At 44.0% G+C, this 25,048-nt stretch overlaps 2 protein-coding genes across 5 annotated transcripts in view; both read left to right on the top strand.

Annotated features, from left to right (window-relative positions):
• Window positions 1–12,251, top strand: part of CLMP (CXADR like cell adhesion molecule) — a 124,699-nt gene extending 112,448 nt beyond the window's left edge. For 2 of the 3 annotated variants that reach the window (XM_079930191.1, XM_079930192.1), the window contains 5 exons: window positions 5,834–6,035; window positions 6,727–6,894; window positions 7,367–7,489; window positions 8,055–8,196; window positions 8,790–12,251. In XM_079930191.1, coding sequence (XP_079786317.1) covers window positions 5,834–6,035; window positions 6,727–6,894; window positions 7,367–7,489; window positions 8,055–8,196; window positions 8,790–9,090 — 936 coding nt within the window. In that variant the 3' untranslated portion in view covers window positions 9,091–12,251. The remainder of the gene's footprint in view (window positions 1–5,833; window positions 6,036–6,726; window positions 6,895–7,366; window positions 7,490–8,054; window positions 8,197–8,789) is intronic. The other variant, XM_079930193.1, reaches the window with a different exon arrangement.
• A 2,448-nt stretch (window positions 12,252–14,699) lies between these two features.
• HSPA8 (heat shock protein family A (Hsp70) member 8) lies at window positions 14,700–19,693 on the top strand. Of its 2 annotated transcripts, none has more exons than XM_079930854.1 (9): window positions 14,700–14,841; window positions 15,828–16,037; window positions 16,309–16,514; window positions 16,707–16,859; window positions 16,947–17,502; window positions 17,713–17,915; window positions 18,176–18,374; window positions 18,723–18,955; window positions 19,261–19,693. In XM_079930854.1, exons 1-9 carry the CDS (start codon window positions 14,820–14,822, stop codon window positions 19,456–19,458), a joined length of 1,980 nt encoding a protein of 659 aa, XP_079786980.1. In that variant the 5' UTR covers window positions 14,700–14,819; the 3' UTR covers window positions 19,459–19,693. The 2 variants fall into 2 exon arrangements, with proteins under 2 accessions (XP_079786980.1, XP_079786981.1); XM_079930855.1 differs by lacking the exon at window positions 14,700–14,841 and adding an exon at window positions 14,999–15,114.
• Window positions 19,694–25,048: the final 5,355 nt, after the last annotated feature.

Here is a 25,048-nt window from a genome sequence, read left to right as displayed (position 1 = left end):
AGTCTATTGGGAAATCTAGTAGGTTCTATCTCAAAGTCCATTCAGAATCTGATGACTTATCACTTCCATTGCTTCCCTTCCAGGCAGCATATCTCTTGCCTGGATCTTCACTACAATAGCCTCCTGACTGGTTTTCCTGTATCCACCCTTGGCCTCCTACAGCCTATTCTCAAAACATTAATCGGTCTTGATACTCCTCTGCTCAGAGCCCTCTAGTGGCCCCCCATTTCCCTCAGAGTAAAAGCCATCTTTACAGTGGCCCATGAGGCCCTACATGATGAGGCCCCAGTGCCTGACTCCATCTACTGTCCTCCAGCTACCTGGCCTCCCTGCTGTTCCTCAAACATGCCAGGCGCCCTCCCACCTGAGGGCCTTTGCACTGGCTCTTTCCTCTGCCTAGGCCTCTCTGCCCCGAGATAACTCCAAGGCTAAGTCTGTGTCTCCTTCAACTGTGTGCTCTAATTTCACCTTCCAGTGAGGTCTACCTTGATGACCTTATTTAAATTGCAGTCTGTCTTCCTGGCCCACAACCCCCCTCCCCCGCTCTGTATTTTCATAGTATTTCACGCTGTCGGGTCTCCCATGTAATGTTCTTCTATGTCTGTTTTCCATCACTAGAATATATGCTTCTCATATTTTTACATGTTGAGTTCCCTGATATTTCCCCAGTGCCTAAAAAGGTGCTGGCACAGTGGAGGCTCAAAATGTGTTGAATGAATGACTGTCATCTTGGATCTCTTCAGCTTAAGATTCAAGTCCAGCCTTTGGTCACATGTCCAGCCTTACCTATGGATGACTCTCCCTCCTACCCTCTCTTCGCTCTCCTAAATATTCTCTAACTGGCCATGCTTGCCAATTTGTTTTATTTTTTTGGCCGTGCCACATGGCATGTGGGATCTTAGTTCCCTGTCCAGGGATCAAACCCGTGCCCCCTGCAGTGAAGCACAGAGTCCTAACCACTGGACCACGTGGTTAGGGGACTCCCCCAACTTGCTTTAAGATGTCTTTGAAGAGTTCACCTTAGTCTTAGGGAGCAGCCTGATGGTGCTGTCCTAGCGAAGCTGCCCCAATTCCCCCTCCACCCTCATCCCAGTAAGAAGGAGACACCCCCATAGTGCTGTTCCCAGTAACCTTTCAGGTTCTCTAATGTAAAGACTCAGCGAGTTGAACCTGGAGACCACACCCTAAGGGAGGCAGCTGTAGGGGAGCGGGAACGCAGGGGAAACAGCCTTCAAGGGATCTAATTCCCCTCATTGTCATACCAAAGTGGCTTTCTCCATACCCGAGCCTGAAGACTTGGCCCTTCCCTGCAGTACACCGTAGGGAGGTGCCGCCTGAACATCAGCTTTATGCTTAGTGTCCAAGTTTTCTGGAGATGGATTAGGGTCTAATTTTCCTCACGTATTAACTTCTGCAGAAATGGAAGTTAACTTGGGGAATGCTGATGGTGATGCCAAGCTTCCTATCCATAGGATGGAAATGGTTCCTGTTCATAGAGATGCAAATGAATTTTTGTCCAAAGGAGAATATAAACTCTTTAGTCCAATTCTCCTGTGAACCTGTGGTAACAGCTTTCTGGTTCCATCATTAATTAACGAGTTAAGTAAAATCTTTGATACGTGTTTATTTTCTACGTATATGAGAGTCGCGATTTCACCTTTTTTTTTAAAAAAAAGTTGTTCTTTAAAACTGTAAGGGAGGAAAAAAATATATTTTTTCCTCTACCCTCCTAGGTGTTCAGGCTGGGGCACTGTCAGTTAGATTGACAAAAGACAGGTTAATAAGAAAAAAAGCAAACATTTTATTAACCCATGCATTGTGTAAGTAACACCTGGGAGTACCCAGCAATGAGTAACTCAAAGAGGTGGTTAGAGGATACCTAATTTAGTGTGGGAAGGGAGGGGTGGAAAGGGCACCTATGGTAAAGCAAATGACCTTTTGGAAAGATAAATGGGCCCTTAGAAGGATAGATGGGAGATGTGGTAGTTTGTGACAATGTCTGGGTGTGAGGCCCACTTCTGATCTCCCAGAAGGGAAGGTTAGAGTTGCCCTGGGAAAGGGGATTTATGGACACAAATTCTTTGGCGAGGCTCTGCTTTTGGGCAGAGAAGGGATTTCAGGAGCTCAAGTGACTTCCGCTGAAACTTATCCTTATGCATATGCAAAGTGGCATGTTTGGGGGTGGCATGTCCTGGTCCCTGACAACACTTATAAAATTCATTTCCCTGTATTGTTATCATCTCTAGAACAGTGCCAAGTGTAGAGTATGTTTTCAATTAGTGTTTATTAAATAAACGATTGCCGGGTTGCAAAATTGCCTAGCCAAAGACAGTCGAGGGCAACAGACATACATAAAATCACAGTGGCCTGAAGGATCTCCCAGACAATGCCCAGAATTATAGAAAGAGGATCCAGCAACCTGTCTGCCCAATGTCTTGTCTTTCACACTTTCTCCTCACATAAAAGTGCTGCCAAGGGGGCTTCCCTGGTGGCGCAGCGGTTGAGAGTCCGCCTGCCGATGCAGGGGACGCGGGTTCGTGCCCCGGTCCGGGAGGATCCCACATACCGCAGAGCGGCTGGGCCCCTGAGCCATGGCCGCTGGGCCTGCGCGTCCAGAGCCTGTGCTCCGCAACGGGAGAGGCCACAACAGTGAGAGGCCTGCGTACCGCAAAAAAAAATGGTGCCAAGACATGCTATGGATGACAGCATTCTTAGTCTGAGTGTCCTATCAGGGAAGGTTTCATAAGGAATTAACATTGATTTGGGGTTTAAAAGAATGAACAGGGATTCTTTATGTGGAGAGATGGAGAAAGGGGAGTTTCTAAGTGGAAAAGTGCAGTGGGCAAAGGCATGTGAGCATAAAGAAAGCGCACCTCACATGAAAGCAAGGGAAATGTACCGTGACTACACTCAAGAATGTGAGGGGGACTAAATAGGAAACGAGGTTGGGAAGGTAATGCAGAGATCATTTTGATGGCCCTGGTCTGAATCTGGTCATCATTCAGAGGTGGTGCGGAGCCATGAAAGGCTTTTGATCTGGGAAAGAGCTAGCATGAGTTTTACATTAATATTAACTTGGCATTAACTTACATTATTATGTAAGGTAGACTGGAGAAGACAGACATCTGTAGGGGCAAGGTAGCTGGAAATATAAAACTGGAGCTCAAAAATATGTTGGCGATAGTGACAAAGATGTCAGAATTATCACAACTGTGGTGTTGGTTGAAGTGAGGGGACAAAATTGAATACTGAAAACGTTTTAAGTGTATTATCGATTACAGTGTTTACCTTAATTTTCTTACTTGCTGCTCCCCCAATTTTTTCCCCCACAAAACTGTGAGGCCCCAGGGTAGGAACTGTGTCTTCTTCCTGCTTGTTTTCCAGTGCCCAGCAAAGCACCCGGCAGATGCGTTCAATAAACATTTGCTGAAGAAAAAGAACATGCAGAAAAAGGAGAAAGCACTTTTTTTCAGAGAGGTGGTAAGGGCAAAATGGATGATACTGAAAAGTTTTGATACAATGGTGACAGCATTTATGGCCATTTTATTGGATGGCTTCGTATCTTTTCAGGAAAGCATTTCCTGTGCTGCAGAGCATCACGTGATTGACAGTAGGGTTAAGGGCTTAAAGTAGAGTGAAACAATTTGGAACAGCTGCAGCCAGAAATGTGCTTGGGGGATTCCCATATGCTTGCGGCCTTTTTTTAGTGCTGTTCTGTGTATCTGGCATGCCCCCTCCAGCAGGCTTCTCCCTGCCTCTCTAATCTCTTATTTAGTCTACTCATCTTTCAAAGCCTAACTCAAATGCCACCAACTCTTCTGGGACATTGTCTCTTGATACTCTTTCAAGTTAGTCATTCCTTTTTCTATGTTTACATTTCTCTCCTTGTTAATCCTGCTAGATTATAAATTACTTGATGATAAGAAGGGGGTTTTACTTCATCTGTATAGCCTCCTCCTGACCTGATGGGGAGCACTCATTCCATAAATGTTTGCTGATGTTTAAATCAAGTAATTTTAGGAATATGATTGCTAAGTGGCGGGGAGGACAGAACTGAAGTTATATGGCTTGAGGTCTTGGTAGACAAGATCAGCATGGTTTTCATGATTACCAGGAGGTGATGGACTAAGAGAACCAGGAAAAGGTTCAAGAACTAGAGGTGGTGTTGCAGGCAGATGAAAATCCAGTAAAAATCATGATTGTTTTTTCCTGTTGGGGAAATCTGAAGTTTGGTCCCCCTACCAGGGAAAACAAAGACATGAAGCTCACGTGTATTTTATGGAAGGAAAGGACACAATGTTTTCCCACCTAAGTTACTACTTCACAGCGAAGCCAGACAAAGAAGGAAAGCCAACGATGAATCCCTCAGTATCAAACCTAGATTTTAACCATAAACTTCTACTCCTTAACTTCAGCTGGGCTCGAAACTTTTGTAAAAACAAAACACATTTTTTCATTTCACATTTTCTCCTTCATTTCCAAACTTTCTGGAACAGCAGTTTCTGAGCAGCGAAATGAGTGCAGGTGGGACAAGGAGAGGTAACTGTGGTAAGCAAAACGATGAACTGGATGGCTTTAGACTGCCGTGTTCAAATCCTGGTTCTGCTATGTGCCTGTGAAATGGGGATAGATAACGCCTACTTGGAAAAACTGTGAGAAGTAAACTAGATGTAAAAGCACTTAACACAAGGAGTGTATGTACTCTGACCAGATCATGTGCAAGTGGCAGGAAATGCAAAAGTGAGGAAGGTGTGCAGGGGAAAGGTAAGTCTTCTCCCCTCCTAGCCTCCATTCTCTCAATTCCCCTCAGAGTCAACTCTGGGGACCGTTCTGTGCATTTACTTCTTTCCTGGACTCAGCTGTGAGAACTTGAGTCTGTAACTCAAATTTAAAATTCCTTATAACACAGGGAACTATACTCTATTTTGTAATAACCTATAAGGCAAGAGAATCTGAAAAAGATTTTATATATATATGTATATATATATGTATGTATATGTGTGTATATATGTGTATGTATGTATATATGTGTACGTGTATATTCATATATGTATGTGTATGTATGTGTGCATGCATGTATGTGTGTACATGTGTATATGTGTGTATATATGTATATATCTATGTGTGTGTATATGCGTATATGTATATATGTGTATATGCATGCATGTATGTATTATGTATATATGTGTGTATATATGCGTATGTGTGTTTATGTGTGTATGTGTATATATACACACATATATGTATATATGTGTATATGTGTGTATACACACACACACACACACACACACACACACACACATATATATATATATCACTGAATTGCTGTGCTGTGCACCTGAAACTAACATGATATTCTAAATCAACTATACTTCAATAAAAAAATACACATATAAAAAATTTTTAAATAAAAATAAAATTCCTTACCTGTAAAATAGAAAAGTTCTGAGCATTTAATGCAACAATTACTACTTTATAGTTAAAATGCTACACAAATATGAGGTGTTCGTATTCTTAGAAAAAGGAAGGCCTAGACAAACATAGTGTATTTAGGTTTGTTTAGAACAGAGATCTCTTGGACTCTTAGAATCACCCCCAGGCTTGACTGCTTTGTTCCATTTCCTTTCCTTTCCTCGTCTTTTTTTTTTTTGGCCGCACCACGTGGCTGCATGCAGGATCTTAGTTCCCCAATGAACCCGCGCCGCCTGCAGTGGAAGCACAGAGCCCCAACCACTGGACAACCAGGAATTCCCATCCTTTCTTCACCTTGACCTCAGCTAGAGGGCAAGGCTGAGAGCCACACAACTTGAGTCTGCCTCCGTCTGTCCCACAGGTGATCACTTACTCCAGTCGTCATGTTTACAATAACTTGACTGAGGAACAGAAGGGCCGAGTGGCCTTTGCTTCCAATTTCCTGGCAGGAGATGCTTCCCTGCAGATTGAGCCTCTGAAGCCCAGCGATGAGGGCCGGTACACCTGCAAGGTGAAGAATTCAGGGCGCTATGTGTGGAGCCACGTCATCTTAAAAGTCTTAGGTAAGACAGAGTGCCCTCGTAAATGCCTACATCTTATTAATAAGGTCTTGGTGACGGATAGGCAAATGTGTCACACTGGTACAAAATTTCTTGTTCAATCCTTCGTATTATACAGACGTCACCTAGTCCAGTTCCCTGGGAAGAAGTGTGTATGTTTTGTATTTTAGTCGTAATGAAAGAAGAAAAAATAATCACAGTTTTCCACGGTAGCCCATTACAAAATTTAAATATCCTCTAATGTTTAAATAGTATCCTCATACTTAACAAATCTCTCAGATCTGCTTCAAGTCCATTTCTCTGTTTTGTGATAGCAAGAACTACTAAGTTCTTAATTGCTTACAAGTTAATGAACTTCTGTCCCTGTTTCAGTATTAGTAAAATCACACTCAACTTTCCTAAAATTTCCAATTATAAAAGTTTCTCTTCTTTGAGAAGTGATGAGAGAGTTTCTGAGGCAGCCTCTAAAAGTTACAACAGCACCACTGGAAACAGCTGGAGTTGGGTGTATATGTGTGCAGGGGATGGAAGTGGGTGTATTTTGGAGAGTGGTGTAAAGCATGGCGAGGTAACAAAGTACTATTGAATCCACACTCAAAAGTTGACCATGTGGGTGGAAAAACAAGTCAACAGGATGTAGTTCTTCCACTGAATCGGGTGTTTGGGGATCTTTTTTTTTTTTTTTTTTTGCCAGTGAGACCATCAAAACCCAAGTGTGAATTGGAAGGAGAGCTGACAGAAGGAAGTGACCTGACTTTACAGTGTGAGTCATCCTCTGGCACAAAGCCCATTGTGTATTACTGGCAGCGAATCCGGGAGAAGGAGGGAGAGGATGAACGTTTGCCTCCCAAATCTAGGATTGGTAAGTCATCTTTCTACCGGTCTATTGAGATAGCAGGACAGTACTCTCTCCATGAATTCTAAATCTGGTTTTGTCAGCAACTCACAAGGTGACTTTGAACACACTGCTGGACCTCTTTGAACTTCCGTTTTTCATCCCTAAACGGGGACAGAAAAATCTGTCTTTTCTTTCCTCAAATGGCAAAAATAAAAGTGGTAAGGAGATTAGGAATAAATGTACTCTATAAATTCATTATATCTAATTATTGTGTTTAGTATCCCTTAAATGTTCAGAATCTTTTGTAACTTTTGAGGATGCACTGCAGTTTAAAGGAATGTTCACCTTTCTTCCCACATTCCAAAAAGGGATCGATTCTCTCACCTCATCCTTACCAAACCGTATTATATTGATAGAATCTTAGGTCAGTGAGATAATAAACGATAAATATAGACCTTGTCACTAGGGGATTACAGTCATCTTTCTGCTTGTGTAGACTACAACCACCCTGGACGCGTCCTGCTGCAGAATCTCACCATGTCCTCCTCTGGGCTCTACCAGTGCACAGCGGGCAATGAGGCCGGGAAGGAGAGCTGTGTGGTGCGAGTGACTGTTCAGTGTAAGTACGCAAAGGGTTGGTTTGGTTTTGTCTCTGCAGTGGTTCAGCGTAAAATGTTTTTAATCACAGGTAAGAGTAAGGTCAACATCTTTATCTACAGAAGAACATGGCTATCACTGAAATAAATTCAGTAGTTACCAAGGACTGTTCAACAGTTGTAGCTAACTCTGTATTTATAGTATGTGTGAATTTTCCAGCCCCCTGAAGAAATTTATTATATCCAGGAGGGGACCAAACCCAAATGGAGGTTTCCTTTATAGATATACCCTTACAAAGGGTAACTTCTACTCTGTTTTCAGAGCTTCTCTTGTGTCTGCTGTTTCTCAAAAATAATCAGCTAAAAATAATCCTAATGTCAACGAGGCATATTTTGGGGTGTCGTATTCTGCTCCCCTTCAATATCAAGAGGGACAGTCATACACCAAGAAAGGGTATATGGGGAACTCAGGAAGATAGATACAAAGATCTGGAAATACTCATCTTGTCCAGAGCTTATGTTTTTTAAGTCTATGTGTTGCTTAGCTTATGCTTGGTTTTACTTTTGCTTTTGTTTCTGAGAAAACAGATGTACAAAGCATCGGCATGATTGCAGGAGCGGTGACAGGTATGGTGGCTGGAGCCCTGCTGATTTTCCTCCTGGTGTGGCTGCTAATCCGACGGAAAGACAAAGAGAGATACGAGGAGGAAGAGAGACCGAATGAAATCCGGTAAACCTCCCGCAAAATCCCCTTCCTCACCTAGGCTGCCTTTCTACCGCCAGCTCCCCAGCTCCCTAGTGACAACAAAAATGTCCCATTTCCTCTTAACCTTAAATCTGTTAAAAGGATTATTCTGGTGGGTAAGGAACTCCAGCCTAGGGGCAGGAGGACTGGTTTACCTTGGCTTTCTTGTGAAACTATCCGCAACAGGGATGCAACAGGGACGTAATAGCTAAACTCTGCGTTCCTTCTCATTGCCTTCCACTTGTAAAGGCCATGCAATAGAGAATGGGCCTAGCCTACGGGCCATGAAAGGGCTTCTGCAGACAAACTCCCAGTCAAGGGGACTGCTGTCTAGACATCCAGTAGGGAGTGCCCATTCCCCCAGAGTAACAGGGTGGACCTCCCGGCCAAGGGGCCGCACACCCGCCCAAGCCCGCCGGAAGGGCGCAGGACGCAGGGGGAGTCCCTGTTTCCCTACGTGGTAGCTCGAGGTTTCCGCCTTGAGGAGCTGATCGGGCAACCTCAGAAAGCAGCAGCACAGCGGAAGCTTTCGCAGTCCTGTGGCCCTAAAATCTATCTTTGCTCTTTTTCCTCTTCAGAGAAGATGCCGAAGCCCCGAAAGCCCGCCTTGTGAAACCCAGCTCCTCCTCCTCGGGCTCTCGGAGCTCACGGTCGGGCTCCTCCTCCACGCGCTCCACGGCTAACAGCGGCTCCCGCAGCCAGCGGACACCGTCCTCGGAAGCGGCGCCCCGGCCAGGGCTGGCTACCCACACCTACGGTCCTGTGGGGCCGGAGGCAAGAGGGTCTGAACCAAAGAAAGTCCACCACGCTACCCTGACCAAAGCAGAGAGCACTCCTGGCACGATCCCCAGCCAGAGCAGAGCCTTCCAAACTGTCTGAGTTCGAGCGGACTTGACTCCCATCCTTTCCCAGGAGTCAGGACTCTTCTCGTCATTGACGCCCAGTCACCAGCCACACAACCGCCTCGGACCAAACGAGAGGTCATTTAAGTAGCAGTGACCATTGCATGGGAGAGATTCAAATGAGCACTTTCCTCATATGACAGCAAACAAGGAAAAGGATGTAAGCTGATGGTCTCCAAAAAGGCATCTCACTGTGCCTTTAGACCAGAGCGGGGGCCAAATCTGTGCATTTGGGGACCAGGACCTGTGGTGAGAAAGGCTGGGGAGAGGGGAAGTGAACACACTTAGAATTCCTCACTTGGGCTGTTTTGTGTCAACACTTTGACTCACCACTGTTAAGAAATGAGGTGTTGTTCATAAATTTTCTATGCATTTCTGCAAACCTACTGGATTGCTATGATTATTCAGAGTCAAGCAGAACCCACAGCCTTATATCACACCTATCTGCACCATGAAAAACTCCAAAAAAGGAAACAAGTCTCTTCCATCCTGACCTGACTTTATTTACCAGAAAGTTTGGATATTAATTTCAAGAGGAGTTGAGAAATAGTGGGAGATGGAGAATGACTGAGATTTTCCCACTCTGTTCACTACTAATCTTCCTACTTATATTGAACTAAAAAAAAAGGGAGTCCAAAATGTGTAACAAGGGACTGTGAAAAGCTTTCCATCTTGATGTTGAGGGCCACTGACAAATATCAGAAATATAATGCTGGAATAATTGTGGATTTTCCCTCAAATTGGATGTCTCTAAGGACTTCCCTGCTGGATATCTCTGGAGCAAGAAAACAATCATTAGGTGTCGTTTAACAATCTCCTTAGAAAGAAGTCTTCTAGAGAAAGAGATCTTTTCAGAATGCTGGAAGATCATCCAACCACAGTCTCTTCTTTCAGTGAACATATGAAATCAGGATTTCAAGACTGACTAGACTAAAAAGGGAGATTAGGTCAGCTTTCTCTTAATATGTCAAGGAGTGTCATCAGAAGTTCAGCATTGCACCAAACTTGGAGCTTCCTCCATTGCTTTCATTTTCGGAGAAAGATGTGAACCTGGGACTTTTGTTGATTCTAGGCCTTAAATTATCAAAAAGTTCAGGGACTGACAGCCTTTCCTGATGGCACTGCATGGACATCATACCATTCCCTCCTGAGAGGTGGAGACAGAGAGAAATTCAGTATTTTCCCAGTTTAGCCTCTCAGGAAGCCTAGCTCTGGGCTGGAAGGATAGGATATTAACATTTAGGGAAGAGATGGTGAGGATAACTAGTGGGTGGCAGGAGGGATCTAGGTTAGTGCCTGTTAAATACTGTTGGCATCTTGGAAAGAATTAGCAGAAATGATTTACCAGGATAGCTCCCAGAAGAGCTGACACATGGGAGAAGACAGGTGTCTGAGAAATTAAAAGAAAGCAGCCTCCAATACAACTTGCCTTTTTAATAGTTTTCATGACTCTGCTAGTCAAATTCATCCTATGGCAAGAATGCTAAACCTGAAATAGCCCTTCAAAGACTCTGAAGCAAGTGTCAACAGATCACCAGTGGTAGAGCAAAATATTTTTTATTATTAAAAGGACATGGAATTCCCTGGCAGGCCAGTGGTTAGGACTCTGCGCTTTCACTGCCGAGGGTGAGGGTTCAAGCCCTGGTCAGGGAACTAAGGCCCTGCAAAAGTAAAAATAAACAAATAAATAGACAAATAAAAATAAAATAAAGTCTTTAAAAAAAAAGGCAGCAGGCTATAGGAAAGAAAAAGTAGTGCTGAATGTGGTGATAAAAGCCCTGTTCCTAAAATGGGAATCAGGCGCTTAAAGGGAAAAAGTTGATCTGGGATTTTGTCCTATTTCTGATTTTCATTTTTACATCTAATTCTCACATAGTACAAATGCATTTCCTTCCAAAATCCTTTAAGAAATAGGGTTTTATCCTTGAGTGAAAGTTTCATCTTGAGTTTTGTCTTCCTCTAAAAAAAATTGGGGGTAATTCCCTGTTAGTCCAGTGGTTAGGACATCATGCTTTCCCTGCTGAGGGCATGGGTTCAATCTCTGGTCATGAAACTAAGATCCCGCAAGCCACGCGGCATGGCCCCCGGCCCCCCACCCCCCCCCCAAAAAAAAGTTGGGACATAAGAGACATTGAGGAAGTAATGTAAAAAATGCCTGCCATTAGTTTAAGAGGGCTAGCACATTTGGAATGCTTCTTATACTAACACTGCCTCATTGTAAGACATAAACTCCTTACTCCACTTCCTTATTCTTCTGGTAGTGTGGTGTCCAGGCAACATAACACATCTGCTCTGTAATTCTGAGAATTCTCATTCCTAGAGTACTTAAGCCAAGTGAGTATGCTGTGGCAGCTGCAGCTCTACCATCACTAGGAATTTGCTCTTATCATTATTTATTACCTTTGAACCTAACGTTTCCTGTCTATGCCTCTGCAAGCAGGAATCAGTCCCCTTTGCGTGAAAAGGTTTTGATTATTTAAACAGGTTAGTTATTAGAAGACTAAAATACCAGTTGAATATCCATATTATTTTGGAAGTCCATTCATACTGGATATCTACAAAAAATGTCACAAAACAAATTATTACCTGAAATCTGAGAAAGTCCAAGAATTGAAGATTCTGAGAGATAAGGTGCTGAAGTCTTAGTGATAGTGTGCTTCTCTTTCAGTCAGGCTTTTGGGTTCAGATATGACAGGCTCTGGGTTTAAGATAAAGTTTGAGCCACTACTGGTTTCAAACCATATTCCATTAACCTTGCAAGTCAAACAAATTTGATTCTTTAATATGAAACAAAAAAGGATAAAATAGATGGTGGAAGAAAAAGTGTAGGAAGAAGATACAGATGGAATGATGCGGATGTTTAGAAAATAACCATTTCAATAAAATGCACACACTAAACTTAGAACTGTAAAAGAATGAAGTGATGCCTTTGTTGTTACCCTGTATAAGAACAATTTCAAAACTGCCGTTGCGAAAAAGACATATATAATTCTGCTTCATTTCTCGTGTTAAGCTGTTTATATTTCAATTTTAACTTCTAAGTTGCCTTGTAAATGGGACTGTGTTTGATCACAAAAAACAAGTATTTATTACAGGTGCATCTGTGTCGGCAATTTAAAAATAAATAAGTAAAGGTGATACTGTAGGAGAGGCTGAAGCTCATATAACCTGCATTGGAAATTTATTTATTAGCTTGCAGCCAACTGAAGAACAGAAGAACTCAGACTGAATATGATCTATTATTTATTGATTCCAGTCACAAATATACCAAGCACTTTTTTCTCACAAGGCGAGATACTAAGTAGTCCTGGACAAACCAAGTGACGACAAAGTTCATGACCGTTTCCGACCTTAAGGACTTTATCAAAATAACAAATATTTACTAAGCCAGTATTTTATATCAAGGTGAAGTGCCAGTAAAAAAGTACACACTAAGGGGTTCAAAGAAATCTGAAAAGTAAACACTATGAGATTTAAATAAATCTGAAAAAAATTTCACAGAATTAAATGAGGTAATAATATGCAAAGCACTTAGAACAGTGCTTGGCCTGTGACAAGCACTCAAAAAATGTTAATCATGACCCTCTTCCCTAGTCAGAAACTCTAGGTCTCAGACTGGAGCCCCAGGCACCCAAACTTTAACTTTAGATCCTGAGTGGGTTTGAAACCCTGTGCATTTAAAGAGGTGGAGACAGGACATTTATCATTATCTGAACTTTATACATAACACATAAACTCTCATTCTAGTCGATAAGAAGATAGTTCAAATCCTAGAACACGTTTTGAAAATGACCAGAAGGGAAGGTTATCTGTTCAGCTTTCTGTAATCACTGCTACCAGGTGGGATACCCCAAACCCGTGGATTTAGGCACCCGTTCTATTTTCCACCGGTTCAAATCTTGTAGGTAGTTCAGAGGTTAGTTTAAAAAGCTGCAAAATGTAGGGTGTGGTTCAGAGATTGTACTCGATAAATTGGGTGGGGAGAGAAGTCTGCAGATGCTAAAGAAAACTGCAAGAAGTATACATCTTTCTCGGCAGTGTTTTCAGGAAGGAAATTACTAATAAAAAAAGACCAAAGATTCTGGAATCCAGAGCTAGGTTCTACTGTAGCTCAGCCAGATGTTTAACTTCCCACAAATAACATCTCTGAACTTCATTTCTCTCCTAACACAGGAATGAATGATCTCTCTCTCAGAGAATCGTTTTGATGATTAAATGAAATAACAAATGAAAGCACTTTGTACCCTGTGAAAGCATCATATAAAACGAACTCCTTGGGAAGTGGGGAGAAGTTAGGTACATACCTCCAAGGACTCAAGCTCACATTTTCCCCCAGAAGGCAAATACAGAAAGGACATCCTTTGATCCAATATTCGAATCTGTCTCTAGGTTTTACTGGCTTGGTCTGGAGACCTTTCTAATTCCAGCCACGCCACTAAAAGTTCTGCTAGGTGGTCTTAAAAAAAATCTTTTCACCTATTTGTGCCCACTCATCTACTCAATAGGAATACTACCTGCCCAGCCTGTTTGAAAGCGCTCACTAGAAAGCATTCAACGTGCTGAGAAAGGCTTAGAATGACAAGGCCCCAAACACCGCATCATGCGCCGCAATTTGAAAGTCTAGGTACTGTTTCGTGCACTCCACTCGTTCAGTAATATTCTCAAGGCGCTTCTGCCTGGTTTCTCGCTTAGTTTTTGCCGAAAGTCAAGGCAGTAAAGATATTACCTCAAATTACTGAAAGTAAGAGGTTCAGGAAGTCTCAATCAAGGACACAGGGCTACCGGAACCCAGGTTCCTTACGCCCGGTTCACTTACAAGGAAAGAGCTCCCTAGCTTTTCTTTTTTTTTAAACAAATAACTGAGAAGTGAGGGGGCCCGGGCGGGTGGAGAAGGGGCCGAGCCAAGAAGCCGAGTCTGTTCTCGGTGGGCGCTGGGGGGGGGGGGGGTGACGGAGGCATCCGGGCTCCAAGAAGCGAGTTTAGCCATCTATTTCGCTAAGGATACAGACACAGCATCGGGACCCTGGAGGTTGAGAAGTTGGGCCTCTCCGCACTCTGCGTCGGGGTCAGCCGGCCTCCAGCTACCACAATGAACGGAGGGTCCCGGGGGCCTGCCCGGCTAACCTGTCGTATTCCGCGCAGAGGCGAGACGCCGCGGCGGCCGGCCGGCTCCTTCCATCCCCAGATCTGGGTGCCACTGGGCAAGTTACCCTCGCAGCGCCCTGGGGTCGGAAACTTCGGCCCCGTCGCTCGGGGTCAGTCCTAGGACAGAGCCACGCTGGCTATGTGGGTGTGTGGAATCCCGGAGGGCCTAGAAGACCATCTACAAGGCCGGGGTGGGAGTAGGGGAAAGAGGATGGTGGGGGAGGGGCGCAGCCACCTTCGCGGCCATCTTGTCCTCGCTCCACTTCCGCCTTCTCTCCAGGGCTGCAGGCGCCGGACCCCTCCCTGCAGGCCCTGCGCCTTCGCTCCGGGGGTTCCGCAGGAGCCAGATCGCCGATCGCGCTGCTGTCATTGGTTGGTTCCAAGTTGGCCCGCCCCTCTTCCTCCCCCTCCTTCGTCCCTCCCGCCTGCGATTTCTGGGGCGCATGCGCAGAGGCAGACGAGCCCTTCCCCCGCGCCCGGGGTGACTGAGGACTCCCGCGCGCGGGCTCCGTCGGCCCCACCCTCCCTTTCCCCTGGGCCTTTCGGACAGCGGGGGCGAGAATGAAAGTTCCAGAACGCTGCGGTGAGTGCGTCATCGCTAGGCGGGGCGGGCTGGGGCGGGAGAGGGGAGGCCCGAAAGGTAGAGCCGGGTTCGTCATTGGGGCTTGCGGAGGTGGCCGCGCGCCCATTGGCCGAGAGAGCCGTGATGGGCTCTGACAGGGGCGGGCCCCTTCTGGAAGGTTCTGAGGCAGGGTATAAGAGACGGGGCGGAGGACGGAAACCGGTCTCGTTGAACGCGGCGGCAGCTCTGTAGGTTGCTGTATACTCCTCCAGTGGACCCGGGCCTGCGCTCCAGGTAAGTTAAGATTTCTGTTTTCCAAGGCTTTTGGCGGCCCTTCGGGAGCCTACCGCCCTCCTCAGGCTGCATGGGTTTGCAGCGGACGGGGGCCTTCTGAGTGTGTCAGGCAGGGTGCGTGCGGCGATTCCTTTGCCCGGCTGGGGACCTTTGTTTCCGAGGGGAGGCAGCCTCCTTGGGGGTGCAGTCGGGACGGAGGAGTGGGCTGCGGAGGTCGGGCCGCCCGGAGGGAGAAGAGGCCGCGCCTGTTCGCGGGGCGTGGAACCGGCGCCTTAGAGCTTGTCGTGCCCTATTTCCTTGTTTCAGGACCCATTCTTCTTAAAGGAGGAAGTCATAATTGGCACGCGCCCAAAGTGGGGGAGGGGGCTTCGGACCCTTGCAGGCCTTGCTGTGTTGAGCAAGGCGCGGGGGGGGGAGGGGAGGGCTAAGGTTCAGCCCGGGGCATGGGACCACGTGCTCAGGTGTGGCGCAGACCCTCTTGGTAGGTGCGTGCTTCCGTCTGCGGCGGGCTCTGCGGTTCGGACGGCGACCTTACTGCAGCACGCCATGCCTGCTCTGACCTTCCCGCGTGGTTATTTCCAACGAGAGCAGTTTCTGGGGCGAGGTTCTAAGCATAATTTGCGGAGTGGTCGTATCTGGTAGCGTTGACTTGGTAAACGTTTTGTAAGTGCTTGAGCCGCCTTTCAAACCATGGACTTTTTTTCTCTTCCCAGCAACCATGTCTAAGGGACCTGCAGTTGGCATTGATCTTGGCACCACCTATTCTTGTGTGGGTGTCTTCCAGCACGGAAAGGTGGAAATAATTGCCAATGATCAGGGGAACCGAACTACCCCAAGCTATGTCGCCTTTACTGATACCGAACGATTGATCGGTGATGCTGCAAAGAACCAAGTTGCGATGAATCCCACCAACACGGTTTTTGGTAAGCCAGCAAATCTTCATGGTATGAATTTAAGTGATTTCGGCAGTGTGTAATCTGAGAAGTTGTCTCAGAAGGTTGTTAAATGTGAGGCGGCCACGAAAGCCCTAAGGATAGGAAAAGTTTTCTGTAGGGAACTTCAGTGACTATCCTTTTAAGGCTTAAGGTTTGCGGCATCTTGGTCATTCGGAATTTGAATCCATAGGCATCTGGTCTTGGAACAGGTGTAGTGTAATGAAATTCAAGGTAACGTTTGTATTGATACTTTTTGCAGATGCCAAACGCCTCATTGGACGAAGATTTGATGATGCTGTTGTCCAGTCTGATATGAAGCATTGGCCTTTCATGGTGGTGAATGATGCAGGCAGGCCTAAGGTTCAAGTAGAATACAAGGGAGAGACAAAAAGTTTTTATCCAGAGGAGGTGTCATCCATGGTTTTGACAAAGATGAAGGAAATAGCAGAAGCCTATCTTGGGAAGGTGAGTAGTGCACAGTACTGCAGGGGAGGATATAGATGGGGATTACCAGGTGTCCTGATAATGGCGGTGTAAGAGTGAGTAGTAGATAAATGTATCAAAATGGGTGGTAAAACCAGAACGTTGTTTGAGGATGTATCTTTGTGTGTCCAAGTAGATGATATAGTGGTTAAGTTTTAATCTTTTTTTTCCTAGACTGTTACCAATGCTGTTGTCACAGTACCCGCTTACTTTAATGATTCTCAGCGTCAGGCTACCAAAGATGCTGGAACTATTGCTGGGCTCAATGTACTTAGAATTATCAATGAGCCAACTGCTGCTGCTATTGCCTATGGCTTAGACAAAAAGGTAAGTACCATGTTTTACGTATGCGTCACTTGAGATTAGTTTGAGCCACCACAATAGATATGAGAATAATTTGTGTTGTAATTGCAGGTTGGAGCAGAAAGAAATGTGCTGATCTTTGATTTAGGTGGTGGCACTTTTGATGTGTCAATCCTCACTATTGAGGATGGAATCTTTGAGGTCAAATCTACAGCTGGAGATACCCACTTAGGTGGAGAAGACTTTGACAACCGGATGGTCAACCATTTTATTGCAGAATTCAAGCGCAAGCACAAGAAGGACATCAGTGAGAACAAGAGGGCTGTCCGTCGCCTTCGTACTGCTTGTGAGCGTGCTAAGCGCACTCTCTCTTCCAGCACCCAGGCCAGTATTGAGATTGATTCCCTCTATGAAGGAATCGACTTCTATACCTCAATTACCCGTGCCCGATTTGAAGAACTGAATGCTGACCTGTTCCGTGGCACACTAGACCCTGTGGAGAAAGCCCTTCGGGATGCCAAGCTAGACAAGTCTCAGATCCATGATATTGTCCTGGTGGGTGGTTCAACCCGCATCCCCAAGATTCAGAAACTTCTACAAGACTTTTTCAACGGGAAAGAACTGAATAAGAGCATCAACCCTGATGAGGCTGTTGCTTATGGTGCAGGTAATCTTTCTATTCTAGTTAAACAGTTTAATAGGCAGCCTGTTAGGCCTTAGCTAACTGATGAATGATTTTTAAACATTTGTGGTTTCCACCAAAAGCTGTAGCTAATGATGGCAAAACTGTTGGATGTCTGAGTGATTGAGAATGGTTAGTTACATAATGAGTTATTGTAGTACTGTGCTTTATTTAAATTTTTTTTTAATCATATAGCTGTCCAGGCAGCCATTTTATCTGGAGACAAATCTGAAAATGTTCAAGACTTGCTGCTGTTGGATGTCACTCCTCTTTCCCTTGGAATTGAAACTGCTGGTGGAGTCATGACTGTCCTCATCAAGCGCAACACCACCATTCCCACCAAGCAGACGCAGACCTTCACAACCTACTCGGACAACCAGCCTGGTGTACTCATTCAGGTATGTTTCTCTGTGGCCTAGATTACTTGAGGTCCTGTAAAACTGGGGAAGACTTGTTCCGCTGTGATGATGGATTCCAAAACCATTCGTAGTTTCCACCAGAAATCCTGTGTTGGCCAATTCCTTCCTTGGATGTCTGAGCGATCAGTCTTTCCTAATCAAGCTAATACAAATCTGAAGTAGCACAGATATTTGTGATTTTTCTTTCTTGTCTTTGTGTTTTTATTGTAATTTTGAATTTATTTCTGTTTCATAACAAGGTTTATGAAGGTGAGCGTGCCATGACCAAGGATAACAACCTGCTTGGCAAGTTTGAACTCACAGGCATACCTCCTGCTCCCCGTGGTGTTCCTCAGATTGAAGTCACTTTTGATATTGATGCCAATGGCATCCTCAATGTCTCTGCTGTGGATAAGAGCACAGGAAAAGAGAACAAGATTACCATCACTAATGACAAGGGTAAGTTTGGGCAGTATTTTGTGAGTGTGCTAAGTGCGCACTCTTGAGCACCCAGGCCAGTATTGAGATTGACTCCTTCGTAGAGGGAATCAATTTGTGTATCTGTCATCCATACCTGATTTGAAGAATCAAATGCTGACTTGTTCTGTGGCACCCTGTACCCTGTGGCACTCTTACCTGCTTTTTAGAGGCAGAATTTGGTTTATAATGGTTTTATTTTCCAAGTGTTTCTACTCCTACTCCAAGGGCATTTAGCGGAGATCATACTTAGCTGCTAAATGGAGTTGCAGGATGATGGTGCAGAACTGCAGGTGATTGTCTTGCCTAAAAGGTTGGTTAATTTTACAGGCCGTTTGAGCAAGGAAGACATTGAGCGCATGGTTCAGGAAGCAGAGAAGTATAAAGCTGAAGATGAGAAGCAGCGGGATAAGGTGTCTTCGAAGAATTCTCTTGAATCCTATGCTTTCAACATGAAAGCTACTGTTGAGGATGAGAAACTTCAAGGCAAGATTAATGATGAGGACAAACAGAAGATTCTTGATAAGTGTAATGAAATAATCAACTGGCTTGATAAGAACCAGGTTTGTAATTTCTGTTGCCAAAGATTTAAGAGTGCAGGGTTGGGTCTAAAGGGCTTTAGCAAAAGCTTAGGTGGGTGGGTGGGTTTTACAAATTTGTAGGGTCACGATGATGAGAATGGTTCAAAACATTCGCGGTTTCCACCAGAACTACAGATGTTGGCAACTTCCTTCCTTGGATGTCTGAGTGACCCAAGATCTTAAACGTAACTTCATGTGCTGTTGTGTGTCTAGTGTGTCAGATTGATTACATCAGGCTTAGTCTTCTATTTGAAGAACTTGTAATAAAATATTTTTATTTTCCTCAGACTGCAGAGAAGGAAGAATTTGAACATCAGCAGAAGGAGCTGGAAAAAGTCTGCAACCCCATCATTACCAAGCTGTACCAGAGCGCAGGAGGCATGCCAGGAGGAATGCCAGGAGGAATGCCCGGGGGCTTCCCTGGTGGTGGAGCTCCTCCGTCTGGTGGTGCCTCCTCTGGGCCCACCATTGAAGAGGTTGATTAAGCCAGCTTAGCATAGGTTTAGCATTGTTCCACACAACATTGAAGGACCTAAATTTGTAGCAAATTCCATGGCAGTTTTAAAGTTGAGCTGCTGTAGTAAACTGGGCATTCTTGATACTTGAACATGGAACGTGTGCACAGGGAAAGCAAATAACATTGCACTTTACAAGCACTGTATTGTAAGTGGAAAATGCAATGTCTTAAATAAAACTGTATTTAAAATTGGCACCATAAAATTGTTTTGATTCTGTTTACAAGGGCAGTAAGGTAGTGTTCGGGTTTGGGGGTTGAACAACTTTCTGGCCTAATAAGTATTACAACAGCATCTGGGTTGTCAATGACAAATTGTTACGTCTAGGCAACTGCCTGAACCTTTTAAATTAAGGTATAAAAAATGGGAAAATGTGTAGACCTTTTGCTAGCTAGGCTCATTTAGTACTAAGTCTACATAAGTGTTAGTGTAGTTTGAACTGCAGGTCATCGTGCTTTCCAGTGTTTGTTAGACTGGAAAGGGGCATCCCAGATATTTTTGAGTATTCCATGTGGTATACCTGAAACCATCTGAGGGTTCAAAAGAGGATAAATTTGAGGCCAAAATTAGGACAAGGAAATATCCTGTCAGAAGTAATAACATGTGGTATACACAGGTGACTTCAGGTAGTGTCCATTTGAAATCCTTTAATCCGTGGGCAGAGGCTTTTCTGTTTTCTCACCTGAGTATTAAGGGCTGGGAATTAATGGAGCTAGCTGTAAGGTTGGCATAGTTATGTCCCTTGACCCCTTTGAAACAGACTTTAAGGAAATTGTCTAATTCTGATCTCATCTTAAATCATAGCCAACCGTAACTCAGCAACTTCAGGCAGAACAATTGTGTTTACCAAGCCTAATTACACTGGACTGTCTTTAGGTAAGCTTGCTTAGGAGCAAAGGCTTTCTCATTGGTTCTTTGTTCATTGGGCCATTGGTATGTTAGCTTGAGTTGACAGGCCAGAAGGTATTGCACCTGAGTGAATCCTGTAAAGTCATGTTTGTGTGAGATGGGCCTGCTTAGTGCCAACCAGCCACCTAGTGGTCACTTGGGAAGATTCTCAGTTTTGGTATGGTGGGATGTCTTGGGTCACAGTTCATTCTCAGCAGAATGACCCAATCTTAGTTTCTGCTTTAGCTTTCCTTCACCTTTCTGTAGCAGTTCTTGGATGACCCAACTAGCATAATGCAGATGACAGTTCATAAGAGTTCATAAGAGTTTCCCCAATAACTACCTAGCGTTGACCTTCCCTTGTTCAGGTTAGTGGGTATAGCTAAAGGCTATAATTCGTAAAACAGCTGATGTTTCTTCTAAAAATACATCAAATTGACTAAGTTTAGTGCCTTAGGTGTGTGTTAATGTTTGGCAACTCTCCAGGAGTTTATAGCGCTGCACCCAATTTGTTTTCTCCAAGGGTTACAAATGAAAGCATAGTTGATATACCTTTTTTTGCACCTGTTTTCAAGTGAGTGGGAATCTGACCTGTGTTTTAGTATTTACTGCATTGTTTGTGAACCTGGAGCAAACCATGTGTGGTGGTTTTTTGAGACCACTGAAGGAAGTAACATGTCTCGTGCATGAACCATGGGTTCTTGGTAAGAAAATTGAAGATCAAGTGTGATAGTGAAAATTAGCACAAGGCCTAGTGGAAGGTTATCAGTAGTAGCCATTACTGGAAGTTGTTGAATTTCAACAGTTACATAAGTTGTAAGTTTCATCAGTGAAATAAAACTATTTCCTTTACACAGGTGGGAGAAACAATGCATTGCTGGGCCTGTGTAGTAGAAAATAAGTGGGGTCAGGGAGGAGCTACGGATTAGGTTAACAATTTGCTAGGTTTAATTATACAGTGGAGGGGGGGAGCCAGCCAGGCATTCGAATTTGGGGTAGACTTATTCCAAGACCTGTATGTTTCCTCCTGCATCCCAGTGTAGTGAATTATGAAGTACAGGCTCATCTCAATGCAGAGCCTGGGGTTCATGTGTACTGGAAGGGATTTCTTTAAACCAAGGGAATTGTAATCTTGCTTCTGAAAACACTTGGAATTACGTACTTAAGAACTTGGTCCCAGTGTCCTTCAGATAATTCCGTTTGTCTTTCTTTCCCCCCATCAGTCCTTTGGGTGTTCAAACTTGGAGGCTTACCTTTTGCAAGAAGTCTAAGCAATCTGGGGATTTGAACCCAATGACTCAAGTCAATTTTTGTCTCACTTTGCCTTATTTTTTAGTTTCCTGCTGTGGGCTAAGCCCTGACTGCAGGAGTAGATACAGAAGCTGGGGAAGATGTGTTCCAGCCTTATAGGAGAGACTGACATTCACAAGATGAAGACAGTTACAAAATGGCACTCTTTTTGCGGGGAAACAATGGCAGTAAGTGTAAGTTAGATTGTTTATTACAGCCTAGAAGATGATGTGGAGAAGGTGGCCATAAGAACAGCATTTACAGTTCTCCATTCAGTCTAGATAGTTTAATGGTTTTCGCTTGTCTTACTCTATTTGATTATCCTAACAACCTTAAGAGTGATGGTTGGATCGTCTGGCTGTGCATGCGTAAGTCTGTATAGGATGATGACAAAAGCAATTTCACTTTTGTGTGGATTATTATAATGAATTGTTATAAATCTAAGGTCATGGCCCTGGGATGCCTGGCATTTAAATTTTGCACAGGGCACCATTGGATCAGAAAGTGAGAGAAAAAAAGTTCAGTGGCCCTCAATCTCCATGTCCAATTTTAAGAGTTACATGCTGGTTTCAGCTGGACTTAGCAATAACATGGTTATGTTTAAAAATGTATTTTTATGGAGAAACAGTAATTGTAATTTTTAAACTACTAAGGGAATAATTTTCGTCTTAGAAGCCACAGCAGTACATTTACTCCCAGTAACATTACTGCAGTTATTTATGTACTTAAACTGTACTGTAAAGAAAACGATGCCTGCAAACAATTCTTTGCTGAAACAATATTGAGTACCTACAATATACATTCTTAGGAATAATAGCCTTTTGGGTTCTGTTAAGGTGAAATGGGTGATTGGTGGGACATAAATAGGAAAGGCTGAGGATTTTCTTTTCTTTGGTGTATATGGCTGTAAGGACATCTTTATCCACTAGATGGCAGTAAGCTATTTAGAAAACTACTTGGGTCGCTGAGAGAGGCTGCTGGAACATTTTCACTAAGGTTTGTGCTTTTTGTTTCACAAGTTGCCTAACTAGAAGCACAGTAAATGCTGAGGAAAGAAAGCTCCGAATGTTCACGTTCCAGGCAAATCATTCCCGGCTGAATAAGTTGAGCAAGTGTCTTGACTGTGGGGTATGGGTTTGAGGAGAGATTTTTAGGGTACTTGGGACAGACAGGTTAAATACAGACAGAGCTTTGAAATACGCAGGAAAAAAAGATGAGTCTCCCCGGGAAGAGAAAACAGTCTTTCCTGATCCGCTCTTTCTAGTTTAAAACGCTGTGTTATTTCCCTCATCACCCTTGACTCCGACTCCTGAGACTCATGACTTGTATGAAATGTTTGAATTCCTCACCAAACTGAAACTCATGAGTGCAAGAATATCCACGCACTCCTACAGTTCCAGCCAGTGTCTGGCCCATTGTACACATAATGTCAAGTGAATGAATGAGAAGGGATGGAGCAGGCACCCCAGAAGTTAGTGGTAGAATGTGTTCCCTTTGGGCTTTATGATGCTATGGTCATGGCTCTTGGAGTGGTGAGAGGCTGGCTGGCTGGCTGAGTTCAGGCTCCCTGCAGATCTCCACTACAGTTCCTCCTCGCAGGGTGGGGGAGCCAACATTAGAGCAGCATGAGATGAGGAAACGATCAAGCCCAGAGCAGCTCTAGCCAAATGAAAGTTGGCAGTAACAGAACTGTCCAAGTCTTTGACCTAAAGGACCACCTGCAGTCTTCAGATTGCCCCTGAGATCTGGGCAGTGTGTGGCATGAGTGGGATGAGCAGAAGTAGTGTACATAGTCTCTGCAATATGAGAGGACAGTCAGGGCCTGCCAGGAGAACTGAAGCCTAAAGCTGGGCCACAGAACACTCAGGATGCAGCCAGCCCCAGGACCCTTAAGAAAAAGGCTGCCAATCTTGACCTTGCATTAGACACCAAAAACACAAGCAGCAAAAGAAAACATTGGGCTTCATAAAAATTAAAAATGTGCTTCAAAGGATACCATCAAGAAAGTGAAGAAAGACAACCTACAGAATTGGGGAAGATATTTGCATGTCATAGATCTAACAAAGTAGTACTATCCAGCATGTATTACAAAAACTCTTAAAACTCAAAAAAGAGAAACCAATGTTTATAATGGACAAAAGAAGATACAGAAATAGCTAATAATCATATGGAAAGAAGCTCAACATCAGTAGCCATCAGAGAAATGCAAATCAAATCCACAGTGAGGCAGAACTTGATATCCACTAGAATGCATAGACAAGAACAAGTTGGCAAGGATGTGCAGGAATTGGAACCCTCATACACCGCTGGTGCGCATGTAAAATGGTGCAGCGGGTCTGGAAAACAATCTGCAGTTCCTCAAAAGTTAGAATTAACATATGACCCAGGCATTCTACTCATAGTTATGTACCCAAGAGAAATTAAAACATAAATCCACACAAACATTTATACACAAATGTTCACAGCAGGATTATAATAACCGGAAAGTGGCAATAACCCAAATGTCCATCAGCAAATGGATGAGTGAAACATGGCATGTCCATACAATGGAATAGTATTCAGCAGTAAAGGGGAATGAAGTACTGATACATGCTACAACATGGATGATCCTTGAAAACAGGGCAGTGACAAAAGCCCACATACTGTATGATTATGTGGAATGTTCAGAGTAGGCACATCCTTTGAGATAGAGGTGGTTTCCTAGGGCTGGGGGAAAGGACAGTTGGGGGAAAATGCAGAGTTATTGCAAACAGGTATGGGATTTTGGGATGGTGAAATCATTCTAAATAGGTTGTGGCAATGGTTGCATAGTTCTGTGAATATACTAAAAATATTGAATTGCATACTTTAAATAGATGAATTAATGAATAGTGTGGTATATGAATAGTATTTCAACAAAGCACTTAAAAATTTTTTTTGAGTTAGAAAAGAAGGAGGCTGCAGAGCTGGCTTCCCCAAAGTGGGGGGGAGAGAGAATGTATGTGAATATGAAACCATATTCTTACTCTCAAGGAAGTAAGTAATAACATTGGCTGTGCGGTGGTTTTCCGTTTTATCCCCCAGCTTTATTGACATAATTGTCATATAACATGGTATAAGTTTAAGGTGTACAAAGTGTTGATTTGATACATGTTGTGAAGTGATTACAACAATAAGTTTAGTTTTTCTGACTTAACAAATACCGTATATTAACGCATATATATGGAATCTAGAAAAAATGGTGCAGCTGAACCTATTTCCAGGGCAGGAATAAAGATGCAGACATAGAGAACGGACATGTGGACACAGTGAGGGAAGGGGAGGGTGGGATGAATTGGGAGATTAGGATTGACATATATACACTACCATATAAAAAATAGGTAGCTAGTGGGAACCTGCTGTA

Source organism: Stenella coeruleoalba, assembly GCF_951394435.1.
Source record: "Stenella coeruleoalba genome assembly, chromosome: 8".
Lineage (NCBI taxonomy): Eukaryota > Metazoa > Chordata > Mammalia > Artiodactyla > Delphinidae > Stenella > Stenella coeruleoalba.
The sequence above is the reverse complement of the archived record's forward strand: the minus strand, read 5'-3'. Positions and strand labels throughout refer to the sequence as shown.

What these genes read in the sequence shown, in the direction of transcription:
- HSPA8 (XM_079930854.1), top strand. Translation starts at nt 14,820, where the DNA reads ATGAAAGTTCCAGAACGCTGCG. An exon ending in TCCCACCAACACGGTTTTTG is followed by an intron (nt 16,038 to 16,308) that starts GTAAGCCAGCAA and finishes TACTTTTTGCAG; the next exon opens with ATGCCAAACGCCTCATTGGA. An exon ending in TACCATCACTAATGACAAGG is followed by an intron (nt 18,375 to 18,722) that starts GTAAGTTTGGGC and finishes TTAATTTTACAG; the next exon opens with GCCGTTTGAGCAAGGAAGAC.